Consider the following 24,548-nt stretch of genomic DNA (forward strand, 5'->3'; position numbering starts at 1 on the left):
AGGTCTGGGGCCCGAGGCCTGCGGCTGACCGTCTACACTAAAAGCCAACTGATCCAAGCAGGTGCTTCTAGAGCAGAAGTCGAGGACCTGATTTGACATCTAGTTACCGCTTACCTCCCTGGAGATTTGACTCCCTCTTCTGTGGCAGAAACATAAAAAGCCAGTGAACTTACTTTTTAAACAAAGAGGTGTTTCTTCCTGGGAATGTACAGACATCACACTTTCTCTTCCCTTGTGCAGGGAGTTTCCCTCCTGGCCAGGGACACACAGCAGACGTTAGTTAGTCTGGTGTGGCAAGCCCAGTGGCTTCCCTTAGATGGGGCCATTGTCTCTTGCTGGTGGCAAGGGATTCAGGCTTCTCCTCAGGGATTTTCCTTCCCGGCTCCTATAACAGCCCTGTCTGTCCCCCAGGCGGGTCTATGGCCTCTCAGGGACACAGGGACTCCTTTCCTCCTACCTCCTTGGTCTCTTCTGCTCTGAGCACTCATATCACCAAGAGGAGGGGACTTCTCTCCATCCAAGGTGTCTCTTGGGCCGTGTGTATGTGTGTGTGGGGGGGCAGTTCTCTTGATCACCATTTCCAGACATATCCAGGTTGTCCTGCTCGCTGCAGGCAAGAAGCTCACCTTCAGGTGACTGAAAAACTTTCAATCTTAGCCCAAAGAAGGAAGGTTGGGGTGGGGTGGGGGACCCATCAAGATCTCTAAAAAAAAAAAAAAAACCCATGAACAGGCCCCAAACTGATTGCAGTCTACTCATGTGGGATGATTTGAAGTGTTCTAGGGATAGGTTCGCATCTATTTTTATAGTTCCTTTCTGTTTGTGGCAAATGATGCTGCTTTTCCATTCACAGAGGGGGATACAAAGTCTCTTTAGAAACTTTTATATAGGCAAGAAAAGGGGAGAGCATCTAGAAGGAAAAGCTAAGTCATTGATGTTCTAGGTGGTGTGGGAACGTGGGAGGCGCTGGTTCAGGTCACGGCAGCCCTGCCTTAACGTGGGTTTTCTGTTCGGTGAGCAGGAAGCAAGGCAGCGAAGACAGCCTCCGGGGCCCCGACCCGCTCCCCGTGGGGGAGGAGGAAGTGCTCTTGTGAAAGGCGGTCCCCACGCCGAGAGTTGGGGGGCCCCGGCCCCCCGCCCCCGCGCACGCATGCATCCTCTGCGGCCCGACGAGGCGATGGAGTAGCTGCCGGGACGCGCGACCTCGCATGTAGGCTGCACCCTGCGTTTCCATAGCAGCATGTCCTACGGAAACCCAGCACGTGTGTAGAGCCTTGACCGTCATCTCTGGTGTGTTTTTTTTTTTTCCTTTGTTGTTTTAAAGGGGACAAAAAAAAAAAAGACTTGACTCCATGACATCGACCTTGGCCGCTGGCTGGCTGAATGGGCAGGTGTGAGGAGTTGCAGACCCAAAGCCACAGGCATTTTGGGACAATTGCTTTTTAAAACGTTTTTATGCCAAAAATCCTTCATTGTGAACTCAGAATCATGTCAGATACACCAAGTGAATGTGTGTGGGGTTTGAAAATCATGAAAAACTGGCAGAAAACTCTGGCGGTGTGGGCTGAGACCACAGAGTTAGTTGCTGTGTTTGAAAGGAAGAAAGGGTGTGATTCCTCCTGCAAACCCCGAAACCCCAAAACTCCAAGCCAGTGGCACCTTCCAGGACTGTGGACTCACGGAGTCAGGGCAAGGCCAGCCCTCAGCAGCTGCAGGGAGCTTCGATGCAACTTATTTGTAAGAAAGACTAAATTTTTTTTATGGGTAGAATTGTAGTCAGGAGAAGGGAAAGGGCTTGAAGCTTAATTGCTTCACAAAGGGGGATTTTCCACCCCCAGAAGGGCATTTCTTGGTTGTTTGGGGAGGGGGGAGTGGTTTCACCTAAATGACTGATGGTCACTCACAGCAGGTTTCTGAACTAGTTAACTGAGCTCTGGTAAATCTCTTGTTAAATTACAAAAACTTCAGGGTGAAATCCTACACTTCCATGTACATTACATGGCTTAAGAGTAAACAAAATATTTTCAATTCTCTAACAAGACTGAACTCTAGAGTAGTTCAGGGGTCATTTCAAGCTTCCAGGATTCATTCCCTGGCTTCAGGCATGTTAGATCCGAGTTAGAGCCTCTGCCTGTATATTAGCAGTTTACCTTGTTTGTAACCTGTGTATTCTAGAGACGCCGAGATTCTGTTTTCTTAAATACTAGCTGATTGTTGTGATCTGTGAGTCTGTGAAACACTTCCGTTTCTGGGGTCCAGTTAGGAGATACTATGATTCTCATCCTTACAGGCAAAGCTCTATTAGGATCTACCCAATAACTTGGGGGCACCCTTTTAGAGAAGATTGTCGAAACCCAGAGCAGTCCTCAGGGTCCAGAGGGACCCGGGCTTGGTACAGGGAGTTCTTTTTTGTAGCCAGAAGTCCAGACAGAGAAGGTTTACCTTTTTGGCTTCCAACTAATACTGGGAACTTTTATTGCTGTTCAAGTGTAACTTTTTCCAGAGCCACACACCAGTGAGTGTAAAGTTCAAGGGGAAGGAAAACTGTTAGGCTTTGCCCTGGGAAATTCCCAGTGCTTTGTGGACTCTGGCTTGGGGGAAATAGCATCAGTAACTGGGCTCAGAGGCCGTGCTTTTCTGTGGTTTCTGTCTGATCATTACTGGTCGGAGGACTTTTTGCAGAGAGACACTGAAGCAAGGCCTTGTTCCTGGCCTTGCCCAGTGGAACCTGAGTGTTCTTGGCTTCCACAGATCTTCATAAGCTCTTGACTGTCATTTATTTAGCCAGACTTTTCTTGCTGTCTTGCAAACAGTACAGAATTAGGGAATGCTGCTTTCTAAGAGCAAAGGACACTCATCAGATGAAGGATTGTCTGGCCTGCTTACTTTCTTTTTTGTAACCTGGCACTTCCTCACATTCCTGCGCTTGTTTATGTATATGGGCAGCACCCCTTCTGGGAACAGATGGGATCTGGTTAGTTTGCAATAAGCACTTTGCAGTAGTTAAAGTCAACCTGTCTTTAGTCTCAGCCTGTCCACGTGGACTCTGGCCTGGCCGAGTGGCTCGCCTGGGGAAGGCGGGCAGCATGTGGAGCTTCTGTGTTCTAGAACTTCTGTGTTTACACAGTTGTATCGGGCAAGACCATTTCTTCCACCACAAAACTCCCCATGTCGGATTTCCTCCGTGTGTAATGCTGGCTGTTTAGGCGGGTCAGGGCGAGGCCCATATTCATAACTTTTTTTTTTCTTCAAAGAATCACCAAAGAAAGCTGTGGGAAGGAATCACTACCCCCAGAAAATAAAAGCAGGGGGCCATACCATAAAGCGGTAGAACTACCATTTTCTCGGAGCACAAACACTGATTTTTCAGAAGCTGGCTCTGTTGGCAGAGGAGAAGCTATCATGGGCAGCTTTTCCAGGTGAGCCAAAGGATGCCCTATCAGTTTCTTCCATTGCTGGCTCATCTGGGGGACTAATTTGGTGTAAGCAACCTGGGGCCTGCACAAGTTCTCGCCCTCCTTCCTCTGCCCTGCTCCACATCCCTCCTGTCTCTTTCACGGGCTTACTGGGGGTTCCCAGAAAGCTTTATCTAGTCCCTTGTTGGCTCTAGGGGCTGGAGAGGCTGACTTCCCAAGGTCTGGCCTTTCCTGTGACTTAGGGCTCCCTTCTGGAGCGAGGAGGCAGACACCTGAGCGTTTAGACACATAGGCTCAACCTGTTGCTCTCACTCATCTTCCAAAGGGGAGCTTTGCGTTGCTGAGTGGGGAAGAACCATGATCTCCACTTGCTTCCAAGGTGCTAGGGAATGTTTCAAGGTCATCGGTTCCCATCGTCTTCACAGCTTTATGGGCTGAGTTCTGTTGGACTTGCTAAGTTTTCTATTCTGTGTTTGATTTAATGCCCGATGCTTCTGTTTTATTCCTGATCCTTTCTACTATGCATTTTCCTTTTATCAGGTGTACAGAGTTAAATACTGTGTATTTATCACTTAAAAAGTACATGAACTTAAGAGAAAAATAAGCCTTTGGTGTTTTTTCCACAGATGTTTAAGCTTCTCTGTAAACTTGAAATAAACAGCAAAATGGTGCAAAGCCTGGGCCTTTTGGGGATATTTTTTTTGGTTGTTGTTTATAGATGTCTCTAGGACATCCATCTTCATAGGTGTTTTCCTTCCTTAGGCTGACTATGAGATCAGATGCCCAAGTCAGGGCTACTGTGTTCAGCATTACATTATTCATGCCTAGTGTAACCGTGTCCTAGTATCCCGGTACTAAAAGTGTGGTCCCCGGACCAGCATCCACATCTCCTGAGAGTTCGTTGGAAATGCAAATTCCCAGGCCCTGTTTAAACAAGATCCCTGGATGACTCAAGTGCACGCTGAAGTCTGAGACAGACTGCTCTAGCAGTCTGGATTCTCCTGGTGGAGACGAACCAGAGGAGCAGCCCTGGGAGCTGCATTAATTACACACAGAACACGTCCTGTGAGCAGGTTATAGGACACATCACCCCATGACGTAGGTATTTGGCCCATCTTATGGATCATCACCCATAAACTGAGGCTCAGAAAAGTTACTTAAGTCTGTTGTCCAAGAGCTCTGACCTTGTCAGCAAATTCAGCATTCTACAGACCCCGGACAGTTGCCGGTTTTCAAGGCTTCTGGAGACTGCTGTGGAACTGATGCTTCTTCCAGACTAGAGGCTGGAGGTTCCCTGCACTCCAAACGCGAAGCGAGCCCAGGGCATTGCTTTACTGGCGTTGAACCTTGGTTTTCTGTTATGAAGGGATGGCGGATGAAGTCTGAAAGCTTCCTATTCTGTTGCTGCAGAACTGTGATTATTGGAATACGGGTCTTTAAGAGTGGAGAGCCAAAAATTAAGTCCTCCATTAAGAGAAACCTCAGGCTGCACGTAGCCCCAGTCCCAGTCCCAGGGAAAGCCTCAGACTGTTCAAGGCTAAAGCCATCCTCGGACGGCCCTCAGATCAGTTAATCAAAAAACACTCCTGTGGTCTGAGTCAAGGCTGGGAACTGCAGATACAAACTAGCCAATTTCTCACTGCTTGCCTGAACCCCATGTGGGCCCTTTGAACTCACCTCATAATTGGTCATTTTCAAAGGATTCTCAAGAGTCATGATTGGGCCCCACCAAAAGTAACGAACACCTCACAGATACTGAATGGTCAAAGCTGTAATTGTAATTGGTGCTTATGTGATGATGCTACATGTACTGTAACACTCCCATCCCTTACTCCTTAAAAACCCTGTTCGCTATTGTTCTTCGCTTCACCTTGCTGCCATGACACCGGTAGGCTGGTGAGCCCCTGCTCGAGCTTGTAATAAAGACCCTTTTGTACTTGCATCGGTGCCGACTCCTTGGAGGTCTCTGGGACTCGCGATTCGGGCACAACAAGAGCAGGTGTCACCGTTCAGAGACCCCACTGAGACTCTGATGAAAGCCAAACACAGCGCACACAGGTGCAACCCTTGGCAGAGTTTTAAGGATTCCTGAGCCTCCTGGAAGCCCACCCATGGGTGCAAGTTTCAGCAGCCACACCAGGGAGTGCCAGCACGTGGGAATATGGCTGACTACAGGATGCCTGGTGAGTAAAATAAGCAATCCGTCCCCCATCCTTCACCCCAGCTGGCTATAGCGTTCCATCTAAGAGGCCTCAAGAAGTGGTCTCCACTCCAGTAACTCAGTTCTTAGCCTGCAAGATGAATAGCCATCTCTTAAAATTCCAGCTCCATATGATCCATGTGTTCAGGCAGGCATTTTTTTTTTCAAAGAGGCAGCACCAACTGGAGCTTTTTTTCAGAGGGGTTCGGTAAACTCCACCGCCCTCCCCCCCAAAGCAAGAAAAGCTCAGGTTTTATGCAGCAGAAGCAGGCACTTCTAAAATAAATGTTCCCTTCAGTACTTGGAAATGAGTTCGTGATGGGGGGAGGGGCAAGCAGCTTTCTTTAAGAAGCTCCTGTAGACTCCCTGCAGAATTAAGTTGTGAAGGGGAAGCTGGAAATAACTTCATTAACATTTCAAACAAGGTAGGTGTAGGTGGTGCTGCTTGTGGTTGGAGACTTCTGGAAAGCAAATGGGGAGGGGAGAGGATAAGCCATGTTCTCAGTTACCTAAAATTGTGTGCGCCTTAGTGTAGTACCACAGTTTTATGTAAAAAGCACATGCACAGGTAAGACTAGTCACCACAGGACAAAACCTTGTAAATTCTAGAGAAACACAGCCTAACAAAGATCAAGATGCTGAGGCCTTCAAGGGAAGGTCGAAGCAGGGGAAAACGCCCAAGCCCTAACAAAAGACTGTTTCAGGAAGCTTTCTTTGAGCACAGTGAGCTGTGATAACAAATGGGTTTAGCGGTCAAAGTAAAAGGGAAGAGAGGAAAGTTCCAGTCCATGCTATGAGAACAAAGATTGAAAAAATCGTTTTAATGTTTGGTCCTCTATCACCTCCACATGCCTCTTCTCGAGGGGACGTGCTAACTCTGTGACAGAATGGATGTGGGGGAGGAATGGCGGCCCGTGTGATCAAGAGCCAGTGACACACCTGGTGACCTTCCTTCCCTTATAAAGTGCTTGAACAGAGCTGCTGGGCCCCAGCTGGACCTGTCTCGCTGGGCCCCAGCTGGACCTGTCTCAGGGAGCCCCTGAGGAAGGTTGCCCTGTGGGAGGCCCCGGCCCTGCAGCAGCAGTAGCCCCATGGCCCTGGGGCCAGAGGTCGCCCCAGCAACCCAGAGTTGAGGTGACCCACTGTGTAGGGTGGTTTACTATGCACGCCCTACACACAAAACACTGGAGCAGCTGGGCGACTGTGAAGTTCTTGTGCAGTGGAGGCAGACTCAGAATCTGGAACCTTCTCTGGGGTGACAACAGCAGCCTTTTCTCCTCACTGTGCTCTGGTGAGGGCCGTGGGGAGCCCAGGTGTGGAGGACACATCACTGGTCCATCTCACCGCCAAGCCCCTGCAAAGAAAGGTGATACGCTTTGACTGATACGCTTCTGGATAGATGTATTCGCACCATGGCCTGCCCATAGGCAAGCCTGGACCATCTGGGGCAGGCGAGAGCCAGGCACTGTCCCTGAGGACTTTGGGTAGCCCTCCCCAACTACATATACTCAGCTTAGTACTAGTGCAGGGGTTCTCAAAGCATGGTACCCAACCCCTCTTGCTATGTTAGGCAAGTTTAAGTAGTGTGTGGACATAGATTCTGTCATAATATTCATGAATATACCTAACCTGAGCTGTCACTAATTAAAACTGAGGCTAGATTTTAGAGAGTGAGTCCGTTTGAAGAAAAGTATGAAGTGACTACTAGTACAGATGGTCTAGAAATGGAGCAGAGGGCAAGGGTGAGGAGTGGTGTGCAGCCGCCTGGGTTGGCCACATGCCAAAAGAGCGCCACCTTTGCGCCCAGGTCTCCCCCAGACGGCCCAGCGCCCCAATGCTCACCACTGGTACAAGAAGTGGATGCGGACCTTCCTGCCCGCTGGAGTTTAGGAGGTGGCCTACCTGCTCGTAATCCTCCACATACTTGTATTTCTTCTCCCGGTAGTAGAATCTTTTCTTCATGCAGTAGAGGACTATGACGTCACACAGCACTGTGGCCTGAGTGCAGCACAGGGCGAGAAAGGACGAGCCGGGATGTTTTAGCCCGTTATTCTGTGCGCGCCCCTTCCCACAAAGCCTGGAATCTTTCAAGGAAAGGAAGGGCAAGGCCCCTAGGCCGTGGTCTTGGAGAAGGGAAGGGGAGGTGGGGCTGGGGGCAGGGGTAACAAGCTGGGAGGGTTGATTCCAGAAACAAGCGTCATGGGGAGGAACCAGGATGCCAGTGGAGGGTCTCACGTCACTGCTAACTACTGCTGAGGAGGCCCCCAGGCCCGGGGTGGGTGGGGTGAAGGCGCGATCCAAGTCACTCACCACCCCTAGGAGCGCCAAACCAGAGCCAATGTTGATCATGGTGGGGATGATGTCAAATTTCCCAGCCTACAAATGACAGAAAAGGAAAAAGTTGCGAGAGGGGTGGGCAAGAGCAGATAAAAGGCGGGGAGAGGGCCCCTGGTGCCTGGCCAACCCAGAAGCCCAGGTCTGAACCAGAGCCCTGAGAGAAGCTGGCAACCAGCCTACCTTTCCGAACACTATGATGTCAAAGCGGATGCCGTAGGCCTTGATGAGTGTGCGGTGCTCGGTGCCAGTCGGGTCGCTATAGTACTTGGCAAACCTAGGGAAATGGGGACATCAGAGCAGAAATCTCCAAAGCCCTCGGGAGCTGGCACCGCCTGCAGGACAAACAGAACCTGAGCACCTCGGGGCCCCTCCCAGCTAAGGTGGGTCATGCAGCATGCGGGCTGGGCTGTCGGCAGGAGGGTGCCAGCGCCCACGGGGTACCAGAACTTCTCCATCATCACTGTCACCTCCTACAGTGGAGCCAGAACCTCTTGCTCTGAACATCCCCCTTGACGTAGCAGAACCACCTGCCTCTCTCTAGGAGATCCTGGCCACTGACAGAATGTGGCTGGCCAGCAGCAAGCCCCAGGGCTGCCTTCTGGGTAGGGGCATGGGGTCCGGCCATGAAACTCCACAAAACTCACCGATTCAGCCCTGGGCATTTTTTTTTTTTTTTTTTTTTTTTTTTTAAAGAACCACTGACCTACTGATGGCTAAATGAGTAAATAAAATGTGGTATATCCACACAATGGAATACTCTTTGGCCATTAGGAGAGATAAAGTCATGATAAATGCTACAATATGGATGAACCTTGAAAAAAACATGATGCTGAGAGAAAGAAGCCAGTCACAGAAGGCCATACAGTGTGCGACTCTATTTATGCAAGTCCAGAGAGAAAGGAGGCAGACAGCGGGTGACCGGGACTGAAGCAGAAGGGAAGACAGAGGTGGTGGCTGAAGGGGCTTCTCACTGAGGGGATGAAAATGTTCTAAAATTATGCCGATCATCCTACAACTCTGAATAGACTAAAAATGATGGAGTCCCACACTTTACATGGATGAACTGTGTGGTGTGTGAACTATATCTCAATAAAACAATTAAACACCCCACAGGGGGAATGGTGGGGGTGGGGTCTATTGAGCCATGATGCCATTTGCGGTCTATGTTATATATACAGGACATTGATTCAGAGAAGCCTAAACTCTCGGCCCACAGTCAGTCTGGCCCACAACCTCTATGTCACGGTCAGGCCTGGTGCTAGCGGAGGTCAGGGGGTGGGTTTCCTTCTGGTGACAGCTCCCGTCGGCTTCTCTCTGTTCCGAGGTTCTGACCCAAGCTTGAGGTTTTTCCACAATGGTTTCTAAACTGTAACAGTAGAGACAGAGCAACACAAACCTAATTCCTTTCCTAGGGGAAAAATTCAAATATCTGCCCTAGCATCAGCGAGTCAGCTGGTTCGAAATGAGAGTGGACTTAATTCCGGAGGTTTCTGTGATCCCACGTGTACTGGATTGCACACATCACCACTAGAGGGAGACAAGTGCAACTCAAAAGCACCTCAGACCTACTCAGGGGGCGCCTTGTGGGGCTGCTTTTTCTGAGTGGCAAAATGCGGGAGAGATGCCGCAAATGGCACGCGACAATGTACATGGCTACAGGCTGGCTGCCTCGGGAAAGTGGCAAACATGACCCTGGCTCCTTGGCCCTCCCATCAGATTACCAGCTGCACCGGGCTGAACACTGTCACCCAAGATTCACATCCACCTGGAACCTGTGAGTGGGGAAAGGAAATAGGGAAACAGGGCCTTTGCAGCTGGAATTAGGTGAGATGAGGTCGGACTGGATTCGCATGGACTTTGATTCAATATGACTGGTATCCTTATAAGAAGACAGGACAGGGGCGCCTGGGTGGCTTAGTTGGTTAAGCGTCCGACTTTCGCTTAGGTCATGATCTCGCGGTTCGTGGGTTCGAGCCCCGCGTCGGGCGATGTGCTGACTGCCAGCTCAGAGCCTGGAGCCTGTTTCAGAGTCTATGACTCCCTCTCTCTCTGACCCTCCCCTGCTCACGCTGTCTCTCTCTCTCCTAGAAATAAATAAAACTTTAAAAAAAAAAAAGACAGGACACACAGCGATGCGCACAGAGGGAAGAAGGCCATGTCACAACAGTGGCAGAGGCAGGAGTGATGAGCTTATGAGCCAAGAAACTCGAAGCACCGTGGGGGGCCCCCAGAACCCGGAAGGGGCGAAGAAGGCAGCTGGCCTTGCCGACCGACACGTTGATTTGGGGATTCTGGCCTCCAGATCCGTGAGAGAGTAACTTCCTGTTGTTTCAAGCCACCCACCTTGTGGTAATTTGTTGTGGCGGTCCCAGGACAGGAGTACATGGTACTTCTGGCAGGGAAATATCAGCAAAGGCCTGAGGCTTAAGTCTGTATCTCCTGCACCCTGGGGATTCCAGGGGCAGTCTCGGGTCTTTGAGAAACTGCTTCCTGGGTCAGGCCCCAGAGGTCTTCGGACTGGAGGATCACAAGCTCACCAACTCCTCAAAATCACTGAGCAGGGGTCCTAGTTGAGGCTGGCCCAAGGGAGCACAAGCAGCCGGCATCCCTGGGCTGCTCTGAAAATTGTATCAACGTGATTTTTTTTTTTAATGTTTGTATGTGTGTGAGAGAGAGAGAGAAAGAGAGAGAAAAGGAGAGAGAGAGAGAGAGAGTCAGAACAGGGGAGGAGCAGAGAGAGAGGGAGACACAGAATCTGAAGCAGGCTCCAGGCTCTGAGCTGTCAGCACAGACCCTGATGTGGGGCTGGAACTCACGGACCGCAAGATCATGACCTGAGCTGAAGTCGGACGCTTAACCAACTGAGCCACGCAGGCGTCCCTCAGGGTGGTTTCTGAAGTAAGAAGGGGCACAGAAGGCTCTCATGGGCCAGGACACTGTGGGCACAAGATCTGCTCGGAACACTCTCTTTGGTACATACCTCCCCACCTGCCCTCGGGGGCTGCCTGAGTGCTGGTCTTTGGTGGGCTCGGATGCCCCCACCAGGACCGATCCAGCCACCATCGCCCTCCTGTCCCCCAACCACAAGAGAACCGGGCCCCAAGCTCACGCCTACCTGAAATTATAGCCAGGGGACACATTGTGGTCCACATCCCGGGTGTCCAGGCGGCGGAAGGAGTACCTAGGCAAGCAGAGGGAGGCAGTTCTGTCCAAGTTGCAGTCCCAGTTGATCTGGATGCCCATGATGCCTCCCTGTGGGTTGCGAGCAGAGACAGAGCAAGCTTTCCTCAGGGCCCATTCTAGAACATGACGCGTGAAAGGCTGTGTCCGAAAAGCCAGGGGCCTCCGCCTACCTCGACGGCCATGTCCTGGAAGCTATGTCCTGCATCCTGCACTATTTTGCCAAGACGAAATATGGGGCAGAAGGGATCTGTTATGACGTCATAAATGCAGGATTTGAGGTAGGTAGTGGTGGCGTTGGGAAGAATATTCCTCCTAAAGTCAGGAGGAAGCAGAAATGGAGCAAGGAAAACCTCAAAGAGGAGTCAGAAGATGCTCTAAGACACTGGTGAACTCACACAGCAGGCCACCACTTACTTGCTGAAATTAAATTTGGGATACCAGATGTTGTTCTTGACCAAAAGAGTGAAGTTTTCTGCAGCTTTTAGAAAAGCAGGTCTGAAAAAGATAACGTCACATACTGTTAATAAAAGTACAAATATATGTACAGTCACATCCTTACATAATATTTTTAAAAAGCCCATGCACATGTGTCATACAATGTCATCTGGCCAGAAAAAAATGTGAAAATATCTCAAGCATCTTTTACCATCCTCTGCATAAACACTAGGTCAACAGAGGACAGTAAACTAAGCCTTTCTGTGTCTTCCTGTCAGGCAGCGGGAATTTTAAGAGGTTAGGAATGAATAGCTAAGGAGAAAGGATGCCTAGTGGTTTCCCTTGAAATTATTCAGCCTGAAGTCCGTGCATCTCATTCAGGTGCCCTCAGGGGAACGCTCTACAGATCTGGTTTTACAAGTCCAGGCAAAGGTAAAGTCACCTCCAGGGTGGATCCTGATCTCATCACAAAAGTACACAAAAATCATGTGGCAGACGCTCTCTTCTCAGAAGTGCCACGTCAGCTCCTGGATGGCCCTACGGTGAATCTGTCTCCAAGGCCCTCCCCAACTTCTTTAGGGGGGTCTCTACCTGAGAATCCAGTGCTGCAGGCAAACCCCTCTGGGGGGGGTGCGGCTTCCCTGATCCAGGTGGAATATTTGAGTTTATAAACAGTTATCAATAATTGTCTCAACCCTGAGACAGAACCAAGCCCACACAGCAAAGACAGCTGAACCTGTCACCGCTGATGCCACGGCCTTGACCAAGGTACTTCTCTTGGGGCTTCAAATTCCCTCATCTCTGAGAGGGATGGGTAATATTAGGGTTTTTCAAACTGTTGTCATTCTCTATACCATAGCTTTCCCCTCACATCTGTCTACCTCATATGTAAAACTTTGAAGATTAACTTTTATTTTTTTAATTTCTAAAAAACTTTATTTTATTTTAGAGAGAGTGCACACGAACGGGGGGGGTATGGAGTGAGAGAGGGGGGAGAGAGAGGGAGAGGGAGAGGGAGAGGGAGACGGAGAGGGAGAGAGGGGGAGAGAGAGAGAGAGAGAGAGAGAGAGAGAGAGAGAGAGAGAGAGAGAGGGAGAGAATCTGAAGCAGGATCCATGCCCAGTATAGAGCCCCATGCAGGGCACGATCCTGCCCTGAGCCAAAATCAAGTATCAGACACACCCAACTCACTGAGCCACCCAGGAACCCCTAACTCATAGTTAAAAAGAAAATGGAGGTGAAATACACATAATGTAAAATTAACCATTTTAAAATGTATAATTCAGTTAAATTGCACTAAACACATTCATGATGTTGTGCAACTATCACATCTAATTCTAGAACATTTTCATCACCCCCAAAGAAAAACTTTGTACCCATTAAGCAGTAGTATCTATTCTTCCCCCACCTCTGGGAACCACTAATCTACTTTTGTGTCTCTCCAGATTTGTCTACTCTGGACATTTTATATAAATGGAATCATAGAATATGTGGCCTTTTGTGTCTGGCTGCTTTCACTTAGCACCGTATTTTTTAGGTTCATCCACATCGTAGCATCTAGCATTTCATTCTTTTTTTATGGCTGAGTCCTGTTCCTTTGCATGGATGGACTGTAATCTGTTTCTTTCTTTCTGTGTTGATGGTCATTTGGGGTGTTCCTGCCTTTAGGATCAACTCACTGTTTTTTACTGACATTCATTTTGAAATGAAACTTTCCATCATGATTATAAGAAATATTATTTGCCCCAAGTCAGAGGTCATTGTTCAAATAAATATAATCAAATCAAAACAATATTATTTAAAGTTGTAGTTTAGGGGCATCTGAGGGGCTCAGTTGGTTAAGCGTCCAACTCTTGATTTTGGCCCAGGTCATGAGATGGAAACTGCTTGGAATTCTCTCTCTCTCTCTCTCTCTCTCTTTCTTTCTCTGTCTTCCCCTCTGCCCCTCTCCCCTGCTCATGCTCTCTCTCTCTCTCAAAAAAAGTTGTAGTTAATATTACTATTTGCCCAAAGTACTGAATCTGGGGGTTGTAATTTGTGAGAAATGGAAATCACCAAGTTATAAAAGACGCCCCAAACCAAGATTCCCTCCTTGATATAAGCTTAGAATAAGCTGAATAAGAATGGAAATGGGAATTCCTTCTCTCCATGTGACTCATGTTATTTCATGTTATCAGTGTACACTTAACAATCTTCTTCCACTCGATTAGATACATAACAGTGCCGTCCAACAAAAATATACTGAGACACAAATACAAGCCACCTTGCAATTTGAAGTGTCTACTGGTCACATTAAAAAGTAAAAAAACCAAGTGAAATTAACTTTTCTATAATAACCCCACTATATCTGAAGTATTACTTCACCAGGTAAACAACACATAGTATTGTATATATATGTATATACTATATGTATAGTATATATAGACTATATAGTAGTATAGATGTGTAGTAGGTATATACTATTATATACCTAATATATATATATATTATATATATATATATATATAAATTTTTTCCCTAATGTCTTCAGGCTCTGGAATACATTTTACACTGAGCATTTTGTCTGGATCGAGACACACTTTGAGTACTCAACAGCCACCCATGGCCAGTAGCATCATGTTGGGGAGCACAGCTCCATAAGATCCTTTTCAGCTAAAAAATGCTAGGATTCCTAGCCGGAGCTGCTGCCCTCTGTTGCAGGGTACCCTGAATGGGGTGCATGTGGCTGGCTGCCTGCCAGGCTTCTCCAGGCCTCCCTCTGAACTCTGGGTCAGGAAGGCCGGAGTTACAAGCAATTCTGAGAGCATTACCTCTGACTGCCCCCAGTCAAAGCAGAGCAATTTACTATTAGGAAGAATGTTATTCTAGGGCAGCCCCGAACCTGCTCTACTTTATAAAACACACTACTGTGGACACTAATTATTTTCCTGCCCGGCATCTGTTCCCCTCTTTCCTGGCAACAAATCCCCGATTTCCTTTGGAAGTCACACCTCCCTACTCTCAGGCTATGTGGTTTGGGTGGGACTGACTGGCCCCTGGCTCCAGAGGTGGGCAGGTTACCCAGGCCTGAGCTGAGAAGCAAAATCCATGTCTCAGCTACAGTGATAGGTTGAGGGATGTGGCTGAAGATGTCATGATGGACATGTCTAGAAGAATCTCTATGGACAACTGGGCTGAGAGACTTGGGGGAATATAAGCCCAGAGCCGCCTCCTAGGACTACACAACGGTCCTGCAAATGAAGCCGATATGGGGGAAGTAGAGTCAAAAGGTGGAGACTCTGAAGCTGTCCTTCGAGCCCCAGGCTCGTTGTGCTGGGCTCCTCATAGGTAGTTGGACAGTAAACGATGTGTGTGTCCACTGCGATGTGTGTGTCCTGCTCTGAGGCACTGAGAACTGTTTCCTGTTAGTTACTTGCAACTGACAAAGTCCAAACAAAGACATAAATCATCTGCACTCTTCTCACAAGTGACAAACACTGTGGCCCACATTGTCATTGGTCCCGGCCCTGGGGAAGCCTGACTCCACAAAGACACCAAGAGCACAACACACCGGCTTAACTCCCCTGCCGCCTTCCCTCGGGCAGGACTCACTCAGGCACAGGTGTGTCATCCTCCACCGGGCACCAGGCCGCCACCTCGCACGTCTTCACAGTCCCATTAAACGACACGCATCTTCCTGTTGCAATTCCTGCAGGGGAAGGGGGCACCTGTTTTCTACTTTCACAAGGGGGAGAAGTGCAAGCACCGCCACAGCATCCTGTGCAGTCCATCTTGAGCTGTTCCGATTCCGGGCTTTATACAGTTTTCAGAAATTAGAGGAAAACATTTGCCTGAGTCCAGTAGCAAGGCTAGGGTGATGACAGGCTGGCCCAGGGCAAGATCTGGGGTGGCCTCTGGAGTACGGGTGACAGGTGAATGTCGAGAAGATCCTGAGAGCCTGATGGGTACACCAGGCTCACCCAAGGTCATATGAAGGACTTGGGGAATGTAGGGATTTCTTTGTCCTGCAGATCTCTCTATAAGAGAAGCCCCACGGGGGAGGCAATCTGGTCAGGGGCTGCCCCCCCCACACTAAATGTCTACTGTAGGTCACAGCCATGAGCCCATACCGTTGCTGTGGACGCCTGAAGAGCCAGCGGCACAGTCGGCATCTGATTTACACACAGTGGTCTTATCTGGAAGCTGGAAAAAGAAGAAAGAGTGAAAACAAATTCCACGTAGTCAGTCAGGTGGGAGAGGTGGGGGAGAGGAGCCTGAGGCTCTTTCCTGAGAAGCTGCCTACCTCGGGACAGAGGCCCTGTGTCTGGTTAATGGTGGTGATCAAGTTGGTCATGACGAAGAGGGAGTTCTCCTCCTGCAGAGGGGACGGGGGAGAGAGCACCACTGTGTTACCTTCAGAGCAGTCAGGCCAGGCCCTGAAGAAAGCCAGGTGTTCATTTAAAAGGTCAGTACCTTTCACTTCTCCCAAGTGCCATGCAGAAAACAATTTAAAAACTGATCTTTTGGGACACCTAGGTGGCTCAGTCGATTAAGTGACCGACTTCAGCTCAGGTCATGATTTCACAGCTCTTGAGTTCAAGCCCTGCATCAGGCTCTGTCAGCATAGCACCTGCTTCAGATCCTCTGTCCCCCTCTCTCTCTGCCCCTCCCCCTGGGTGGACTCTCCTCTCAAAAAAAACATTAAAAACTAAAAAAACAAAAATCCTTGATCTTTTTTGATCCTTTGTTCTCTGAGAGAGAACTGAAGACAGGACTCAAGAAAATACTTGTACCACAATCCCCCTTATCTGCAAGGGTATATGTTCTGAGACCCCTGGGGGAGGCCTGAAACCGCAGATAGGACCCAATCCTCCGTTTGCTATGGTTTTTCTCCACCACCACCCCCCCCCCCCCCCCGAGGCAGACATACCTATGACCAAGTTAAATTTTAAATTAGACAACAGTAAGGGGCGCCTGACTGGCTCAGTCAGTTAGGCATCTGACTTCGGCTCAGGTCATGATCTCATGGCTCGTGAATTCGAGCCCCACGTCGGGCTCTGTGCTGACAGCTCAGAGTCTGAAGCCTGCTTTGGATTGGGTCTCCCTCTCTCTCTGCCCCTCTCCCACTTGCACTCTCTCTCTTTCTCAAAAATAAACATCAAAGAATAAATAAATATGGGGCGCCTGGGTGGCTCAGTCGGTTAAGCGTCCAGCTTCAGCTCAGGTCATGATCTCACAGTTCGTGGGTTCGAGCCCCGCGTCGGGCTCTGTGCTGACAGCTCAGAGCCTGGAGCCTGTTTCAGATTCTGTATCTCTGTCTCTCTCTGACCCTCCCCTGCTCATGCTGTCTCTCTCTCAGAAATAAATTAAAAAAACATTAAAAAAATAAAAACAAAGAATAAATAAGACACAGTAAGAGATTAACAACAATAATTAATACTAAAATAGGACAATTATAATAATATATTATAATAAAAGTTATGTGAATGTAGTCTCTCTCTCTCAAAATACCTTTCTGTACTATACTCACCCTTCTTCGTGTGATGGGAAAATGCCTACGTGAAGAGATGAAGTGAGGTGAATGTTGGAAGCTTTGTGATTCAGTGTTGCGCTACTACCCACTCGAGGGTATGTCAGGAGCACCATCTGCTTCCAGACTGCAACTGACCGTGGGTGACTGAAACTGTGGACAAGAGGGCCTACTGTTTACATATGTTCATGGCAGCATTATTCATAGTGACCCAGAGGTGGATACACCCCAAATATCTATTGACAGATGAATGGATAAACAGACTGTGGTTACCCATACCTGCGTGTGTACCTATAATGGAATATGACTCAGCCATAAAGAGGAATGAAGCACTGACACAGGATACAATATGGGTGAACCTCAAACATATGATGCTAAGTCAACGAAGCCAGACACCAAAGGCCACATATTGTATGATTCTGTGAAATTTCCATACAGACAGAAAGTAGATGAGTGGTTGCCCTGGAGGCAGGGGGTAAAGTGGAGGGTAGGATGAGAAGCCACTGCTGAATGGGTATGGGGTCTCCTCTTGGGGTGATGAAAATGTTCTGGAACTAGAAGGAGGTTATACTTGCATAATATCGTGAAGGTACAAAATGCCACGGAATTTTTCAACCTGAAATAGCTAATATTATGACATGTGAATTTCACCTCAATGGAAAAAAATGTCTATAACCTGAAGTGGTTCCTTAATGAAGCTTGGCTTCTTAAGGGAAAAGCGCCAAAAAGTGCTCAAGACATCCTCTGCCAACCAGAGTTCCTCAGAGGTACAGAAATGCAGGGCCACCAAAGTCCCCAAATTTGGCTGGTTTTCTTTTCTAACTGAAATTTAAATAAGCAAATAAATAAATAAATAAAACATTCTAGAGAAGACCAAATTAGAGTCAGCAACTGACACTTCTCCATTTGAGAAGGCTTTTTTTTTTCCTCCTAGAAAGGTGCCAAAAGGTTGATTTACAGTTTCTGGAGAGGGAGCGCCTGGGTGACTCAGTTGGTTGAATGTCCAACACTTTTTTTTCTCCCCAATGTTTATGTTTATTTATTTTTGAGAGAGAGAGAGAGAGCGCGCGCGCACGAGAGCATGAGTGGGGGAGGGGCAGAGAGAGAGGGAGACACAGAATCTAAAGCAGGCTCCAGCCTTTGAACTGCCAGCACAGAGCCCGACCCAGGGCTTGAACTCACAAACCATGAGATCATGAGCTAAGCCGCAGTCAGATGCTTAAATGATTGAGCCCCCCAGATGCCCCAAGCGTCCAACAAGAGTTGGACATCCAATCAAGAGATTTTGGCTCAGGTCATGATCTTGCAGTTCGTGGATTTGAGCTCCATGTTGATAGTGCAGAGCCCACTTGGGATTTTCTCTCTTTTTGCCCTTTCCCTCACCAAAATAAATAAAACTTTAAAAAAAATCAATATTTTAAGAAAAGGTTTCTAGAGAAAAATTCACTGGGGATGAGACTGAAGTTAAGGAACTTCCAACATAAGGAATAAAAGATGTCCAAAAATCCTCATTGGACATTCTCTTCGCTGAACACCGGCATTACCAGAAACTTTCTATTAGTGTTTCGTACTCTGTGGGAGTGGAGTCAGCACCGGGAACCCTCTGGAGGATCAAGGTAACTCAGGGACCAAAGTGTCTGTAGACCTCTCCACCCCCAGGTCTGACAAGGTGGTGAAGCTCTGGGAATAGCTGGCATCTTCCAAAGAAAGATCTAGAACAAGTCACATTGGGAGACAAGGAAATGTCGTGAGGAGGCATGAGAATATGGCATGATGCCCAAGTTTCTCCTGGCTTTTTTTTTTGAGAGAGTGCGTGCACACAAGCGAGTGTACAGGCAGGGGAGGGGCGGAGAGAGGCAGGGAGTCACAGAATCTGAAACAGGCTGACAGCTCAGAGCCAGAAGTGTGCTCGAACTCACTAACCATGAGATCCTAAGCTGAGCTGAAGTCTGTCGCTTAACTGTCTGAGCCACCCAGGCCCCCCCATTTCTCATCTATTTTCAACTTAGGGAAATATCATTCTGGAGGTGAGCCAAGTAGAAGCGCTGCAAACAAATGTTTGCACGCAGAGAAGCAGAAGGGTCTGACTGACCTTCATTGCTCATTAGTTCTGGTCTTCTCTCTGGGCGCCCCACAAATGGACCACAGCAATTGCCATGGCTAAAGAGAGTCGATATTTAATTTGGAGCTTTGTCAATTAACAGACTGGATACAAGGATGCTGTATCAAACACTTTCTTTCCTTACCTTTGTTCCTGACCAAATCCTATGTCTGTTTCCTCCAGGTTTGGCTTTGGTCTCTAACTCCTGATAAACTATAAACTTTTTACACTGTCTGCAAAGATTTACCTTGTGTTTTACAATAAAGCAAATACAAAATGTGGAACGGTGATATTTCCACCTGAATTTTCCCCAGGATTTAAAACATTTGCTCTTCCATCTTTCAGGGCTCGAGACAGGCCGAGTTGTCTGTGTTTAAGCCAACCATGATTTAGAGCTGAAGCAACATAGCTGGTTGAATATTATTAGACTCTAAGCCAAAAACGGATCTGCCTGCATTGCTTTCTTGGACTAAAACGATCAGTCTGGGCATCGGTGATGTTAGAACTCTGCCAATCATTAATCAAGAGTGCAAAGTCAGTAAAGGGAAAGGAACTAATGAGAAGCTTTAGTGTTAGAAGCCACAGTGGAAGCATACCTGAGCTGGAATCACATAATCCGCCACATCCCAGACCCGGAATCCAAGTGTAGAAGTGTTGGTTACAGTCACGCCTTTGGCTTTGGTAGTAACTGAGCTGACCACAGAGTCCATTTCCTGGTAGCCTTTTTCCCACACAAACACCCACCTACAAAATAAAACAGTCCTCTTAAATTGCCATTAGGATTCAGCTAATTTGAATTGATGCTAGGGAGCCTCTGATAGCCAGAGGCTGACAGTACAACATTCACTAATTATGCAACTTTGCAAAACTGTTTAACTTGGGGGCTCCATTCCCACATCTGCAAAATGCACATATAGAACATAAACCACAGGGTGGTTTGTGGGAGATAAATGAGATGATGTAGGTAAAGCACTTAGCACAGCGATCAGCACAAAGAAAGTACTCAACGAATGTCTTTATTATTAGATATTTGAGCACTTTCAATGCACTATGACCTGCAGAATCACCAAAGAGATAATAAAAATTATGATAATAGTTACCATGTGGGTGTTTTTAGTGCCAGGTGCTAATCTAAACTCTATATATTTATTAACTAATTTAATCCTAACCACTTTATAAGGCAGATATTATTCTCTATTTATTTTAAAGTTTATCTATTTGTGACAGAGATAGCGAAAGCGCATGTGTGCATGAGCAACAGAGTGGCAGAGACAGAGAGAGGAGAGAGAATCCCATGCAGGCTCTGCACTGTCAGCGCTCAGGCTGATGCAGGGCTCAATTCCACGAACTGGGAGATCATGACCTTAGCCGAAATCAAGAGTCAGACACTTAACTGACTGAGCCACCCAGGCAACCCTATTATTCTCTATTTTTACAGAGGAGGAAACTAAGACACAGAGAGGTTAAGTGATTTGCCCAAGGTCACACAGTTAGTGAATGATAAAGTCAGAATCTGAACTCAAGTCTTTTGCCTCTGAAGCCCCTTTTCTTGTCCTGCATGCTATACTCCCTCAAGAAAAGAGAATATCACTTTCAAGGAACTTTTATACTAGTTCATACTTTTTCTCCAAGAATTCAGGTCCCATATATGCTTCTCTTCTCTGGGGAGAATTGAGGGCGTTACAACCAGTCTGAATAATTAAAGGGGGGGTCCTGGGTGGCTTAGCCAGTTAAGTGTCCGACTTTGGCTCAGGTCATGATCTCACGGTTCCTGAGTTCAAGCTCTGCAGTGGGCTCTACACTGACAGTATGAAGCCTCCTTGGGATTCTCTCTCTCTCTCTCTCTCTCTCTCTCTGCCCCTCCCCCACTTGTGTTTTCTTCTCCTCCCCTTCCCCTGTCAAAATATAAACTTAAAAAAAATCTAAAGGCATTAGTGCATAGTGGTTAGGACACTGGAACATAGACTGAAGCCAGTGATCATGGTTCATTTCTAAGCTCTACCACTCACTAGGCATTAACTTTGGCCTTTCTCTGTGCCTCAGTTTTTCCCATCAATAAGATGGGAATGATAATAGGACTTCATAGGATAGTTGTGAGGTTAAATGAGTTAATGCATGTCAAATGTTCAGAACAATGTTTGTGTTGCCATCAGTAGGCTAAATTTGGCCACGGTGGGAGGGTTTATGCCATGGAAGTTGGCTAATACTACAAATGAGAACTCCTTCCCACCAGAGCTGTTATTAAACACCTACCAGCAACTATTATTGTTATTTTTTCTAGAATCAAGAAATGCTAGCATCCCTCTCCTCTCCTTATAAGCTCTAGCTGCCAAGACTCCAAAAAATCAGTGGCTTTGGTTATTTATGGGTTTGTCTGGTCTGAGGAGTCTCCAAATTCATTGTCCATCCTGGAGGCAAGCTCTTCCCCAAACAAGTCCTTTTCTTCAGGGGTTCTAGGAATTTAGCTGCAATATAAGCTTTCATTTAATTCTACTGAGACACACAGAAGCTTATTTCACTACAGACAACAGTGAGTTGCTAAACCAGAGACACATGGTTTCACACGAATCACTATGTGATTACCTACAGTCTCATCATATGATAGATAATAGAACCAGATAACTGAGAAATCAATGTCCAGTCTAAGATGAATTGGATCAGGAAGCTAAGAGATGAGTAAGAAAGAAAAGAAAAGAAAAGAAAAGAAAAGAAAAGAAAAGAAAAGAAAAGAAAAGAAAAGAAAAGAAAAGAAGAAAGAAAAAGGGAAAAGCCCTTAATTTCCTGAGTCAGGTTTGATCATAGGAAGATGGAAAAGCAAAGTATTTACTGCTTTATAAATCCTCATGATCAAGGTAACACTCACTCCATAGGAACCCTGGAAAGCTGTGTTGCCCAAAAGAAATAGAACACAAACTGCATATGCAATGTAATTTCTAATAGTCATGTTATACAGTAAAAAAAATAAATAAAAACAGGTAAAATTAATTATAATGATATATTTTATGTTATCCAATGTACCCAAAATATTTTAACATGTTATCAGTGTAAGATGTATTAATGTGATTGTTTACTTCTTTATTTTTTTTGTACGAGGTCTTCGAAATCCAATGCGTATTTTATACTGATAGTATATATCTTGGTTTGGAGTAGGTACACTTCAAGTGCTCAACAGCCACACGTGACTAGTGGCTATTATATCATACAGTGCAGCTATAGACATTTTCTGTAGTCTAGAACTTTACAGAAACCCTAAGGTAGATTTAAACTAATTCAGCAACATGAGTTTACTTAACCAGCTAGCAGCAGGTCTCAAAATTTAAAGGTGCATCACAGTTGCTGGGGGCAAGGAGTTACTGGCGGTGGGACTTATTAGACTTACTACATCCAAACCTGGGAGTGGGCCAGGTGGTTATGATGCAGAGCCCATACCTGGGAAGCCATTTTATTGACTCCTGTCAGTACTTAACTGCTGCTGGGCTGACAGCTGTTAGAAGCCGTACCTGCCTGATCATGTGAATACCCGTGGGCAGGGTTAACAGATCCAAACCCCACTCCAGGGTGGAGGATCTACTACTCTTATACAGTTCCTCAGGTGAATCTTTTGCGATCAGTAGGGTTAGGAAACACTAGGGCATTAGTTCTCAAACTGCCGCACATCAGAATCACCTGGGGAGTCAGTCATACTCCATAGCAATGAAATCAGGTCTGAGGCTGGGAGTCCGCAATCATTTTTTTAAAAGATTCCCAAAAGGTTGTAATGTGCAGCTGGGGACCACAACATTAAACCTTTCGAGAAAAGGAATGCCAGAGTAGATAACTTCTGTCAGCTCAGCAGCTGTAGGCATTGTAACGCCCAGGTGTGCCTTGAAAGTGGGCCCGATTGTTAACTTTTACCTCCTCTCTCGAGTTTCATTAAATCGTAATGGGTGCATTCAATTAAAATTAGGCACTTGGTGAGACTAGAAGGTGGCAGGTCATATGGAAGCATCAGAAGGGAGCATGGAGAACGATGAGGCGAAGTAAGGTACTTATACCCAGAACCCCAACCACTCCACAAAACAAAAGAACTGAACTTTCTCAATGCTTTTCTGAAGTGTGACCTCTTCACTATCTTGGATTACCACATGATACTTAAAGGAAAGGACCGGAAGCCACAGACCCAAAAAGAACCAAATGGAAATTCCAAGGCTTGTTTTCTGTCAGCTGATCATCAGAATGGGAAGTGAAGTGCAAAGATTGAGCCATTTAGGACAAAGCCCGCCCCCCACGCCCCTGCCGCCAAAGGACAACATGGAGCAAGTCAGAGAACAAGCAGCAGGAAGGATGAAGGTCTTGCCAGGCTTTGCCCTGAAAACACAACATCAAAGCGGTCTCCTGACTCAGAGCCCGGTCCCCCGGTGGCAAGGGTCCGGGGAGGGGTGTGTTACCCGTCTCGGGTCGCCGCCCCTCCCCTCGCGGGCAGCACCCGGGGGCCGCCCGCGGGGCTCACCGGGCGACCTAGCCCCGGAGGAGCAGGTACACGGCCGGGACCCGGAAGGGGAGTTGCCGGCCGTCCCGACACTCCGGACCCCGGGACCCCTCGGGAACAGCGCCTGCGGTCGCGCTCACCCGATGACGTAGGCCAGGATGAGCAGCTGCACGGCCCGGTTCATGAGCCCCACTTTACGGCTGCGGATGAGCACGATGCGCGGCGTGTCGTACTCGAACAGGAAGGCGGCCAGCGCCGCGCAGCAGCCCGCCATGGCCCGCGCCGGCTGCCACCCCGCTGTCCCGCCTCTGCGCGCTGAGCCCGGCCGCCGGGTCTGCCGCCTCGTTCCCGCCCGGGAGCCCCGCCCAGGCCGCCGGGAGCCCGCGGCGCCGCCACCCGCGAGGCAGGGCCCGGAAGGAGGCGGTACTGCGCCTCTGGGCTGGGGCCGGGCGAAGGCGACGCCCCGCTTCGGTACGAGCGGCTCTCTCCGCGGGGAGTGGGGCCCGCGGGGAAGGGGTGAGCCCCCTCTTGAGGACGAGTGACCCCGTCAGTAGGGCCGGGGTGAACCCCTGCAAAGTGGGATTGGCTCTAACAGGAAGGAGTGACGTCTCCGTGAATCAGTGACCCTCAGGAGGGCCGGGGAGAACAAGTGACCGGCTTAGTGGAGATAGAGCCTTCGAGAACAGGGTGACCTCTCCCTTGGGAATGCGTTACCCGTCAGGGCGGCTGAGGTGAGGGGTGGGTAGAAAGCGACGCCTTTAGGTGGGTAGGAGGTACGAGTGACCTGTCGGGAAGGGGACAGCTTAGAAGAAAGAGTAGTGTCTCAGGAGGTCCAAACTTGTGCCGTAACGTCTGGAGGAAAAACCTGTATGTCAGGTGCCCGAGGAGCCCTTGACTGG

General features: G+C 48.0%; 3 protein-coding genes across 9 annotated transcripts in view; 2 read left to right on the forward strand and 1 right to left on the reverse strand.

The window, feature by feature from the left end:
• The window catches only part of CAMKK2 (calcium/calmodulin dependent protein kinase kinase 2), a 49,489-nt gene extending 45,398 nt beyond the window's left edge, over positions 1-4,091 (forward strand). For all 5 annotated transcript variants that reach the window (XM_039237404.1, XM_039237468.1, XM_039237330.1 and 2 more), the window contains one exon: positions 1,022-4,091. In XM_039237404.1, coding sequence (XP_039093335.1) covers positions 1,022-1,186 — 165 coding nt within the window. In that variant the 3' untranslated portion in view covers positions 1,187-4,091. The remainder of the gene's footprint in view (positions 1-1,021) is intronic.
• A 2,326-nt stretch (positions 4,092-6,417) lies between these two features.
• Positions 6,418-24,007, reverse strand: P2RX4 (purinergic receptor P2X 4). Of its 2 annotated transcripts, XM_039219710.1 has the most exons (12): positions 23,790-23,992; positions 19,778-19,925; positions 15,854-15,925; positions 15,681-15,753; positions 15,163-15,259; positions 11,551-11,631; positions 11,307-11,448; positions 11,069-11,205; positions 8,134-8,227; positions 7,927-7,992; positions 7,519-7,614; positions 6,418-6,970 (listed from the first exon to the last, which is right to left on the reverse strand). In XM_039219710.1, the coding sequence occupies exons 1-12, from the start codon at positions 23,921-23,923 to the stop codon at positions 6,944-6,946; spliced, it is 1,167 nt and encodes a 388-aa protein (XP_039075641.1). In that variant the 5' UTR covers positions 23,924-23,992; the 3' UTR covers positions 6,418-6,943. The 2 variants fall into 2 exon arrangements, with proteins under 2 accessions (XP_039075641.1, XP_039075704.1); XM_039219773.1 differs by lacking the exons at positions 6,418-6,970; positions 7,519-7,614; positions 7,927-7,992; positions 8,134-8,227 and adding an exon at positions 10,801-10,889 and having other exon boundaries at positions 23,790-24,007.
• A 40-nt stretch (positions 24,008-24,047) lies between these two features.
• Positions 24,048-24,548, forward strand: part of IFT81 (intraflagellar transport 81) — a 184,251-nt gene continuing 183,750 nt past the window's right edge. The window contains exon 1 of one of the 2 annotated variants that reach the window (XM_039218976.1): positions 24,048-24,120. The gene's annotated coding sequence lies outside the window, so the exon portion shown is untranslated. Of the gene's footprint in view, positions 24,121-24,163; positions 24,381-24,548 lie in introns of those variants that run through there. The other variant, XM_039218894.1, reaches the window with a different exon arrangement.

The sequence above is a fragment of the Hyaena hyaena genome, unplaced genomic scaffold, assembly GCF_003009895.1.
Source record: "Hyaena hyaena isolate Hyena2069 unplaced genomic scaffold, ASM300989v1 scaffold_0, whole genome shotgun sequence".
In the NCBI taxonomy this organism is placed as follows: Eukaryota; Metazoa; Chordata; class Mammalia; order Carnivora; family Hyaenidae; genus Hyaena; species Hyaena hyaena.

Bases quoted from the DNA above. Each gene is read 5' to 3' on its own strand.
- P2RX4 (XM_039219710.1), bottom strand. From the start codon at position 23,923: ATGGCGGGCTGCTGCGCGGCGCTGGCCGCCTTCCTGTTCGAGTACGAC. The intron at 19,926-23,789 runs GTGAGCGCGACC...TTTATTTTGTAG, and splicing joins ATCCTGGCCTACGTCATCGG to GTGGGTGTTTGTGTGGGAAA. The intron at 15,926-19,777 runs GTATGCTTCCAC...TCCCCTCTGCAG, and splicing joins ATTATGTGATTCCAGCTCAG to GAGGAGAACTCCCTCTTCGT.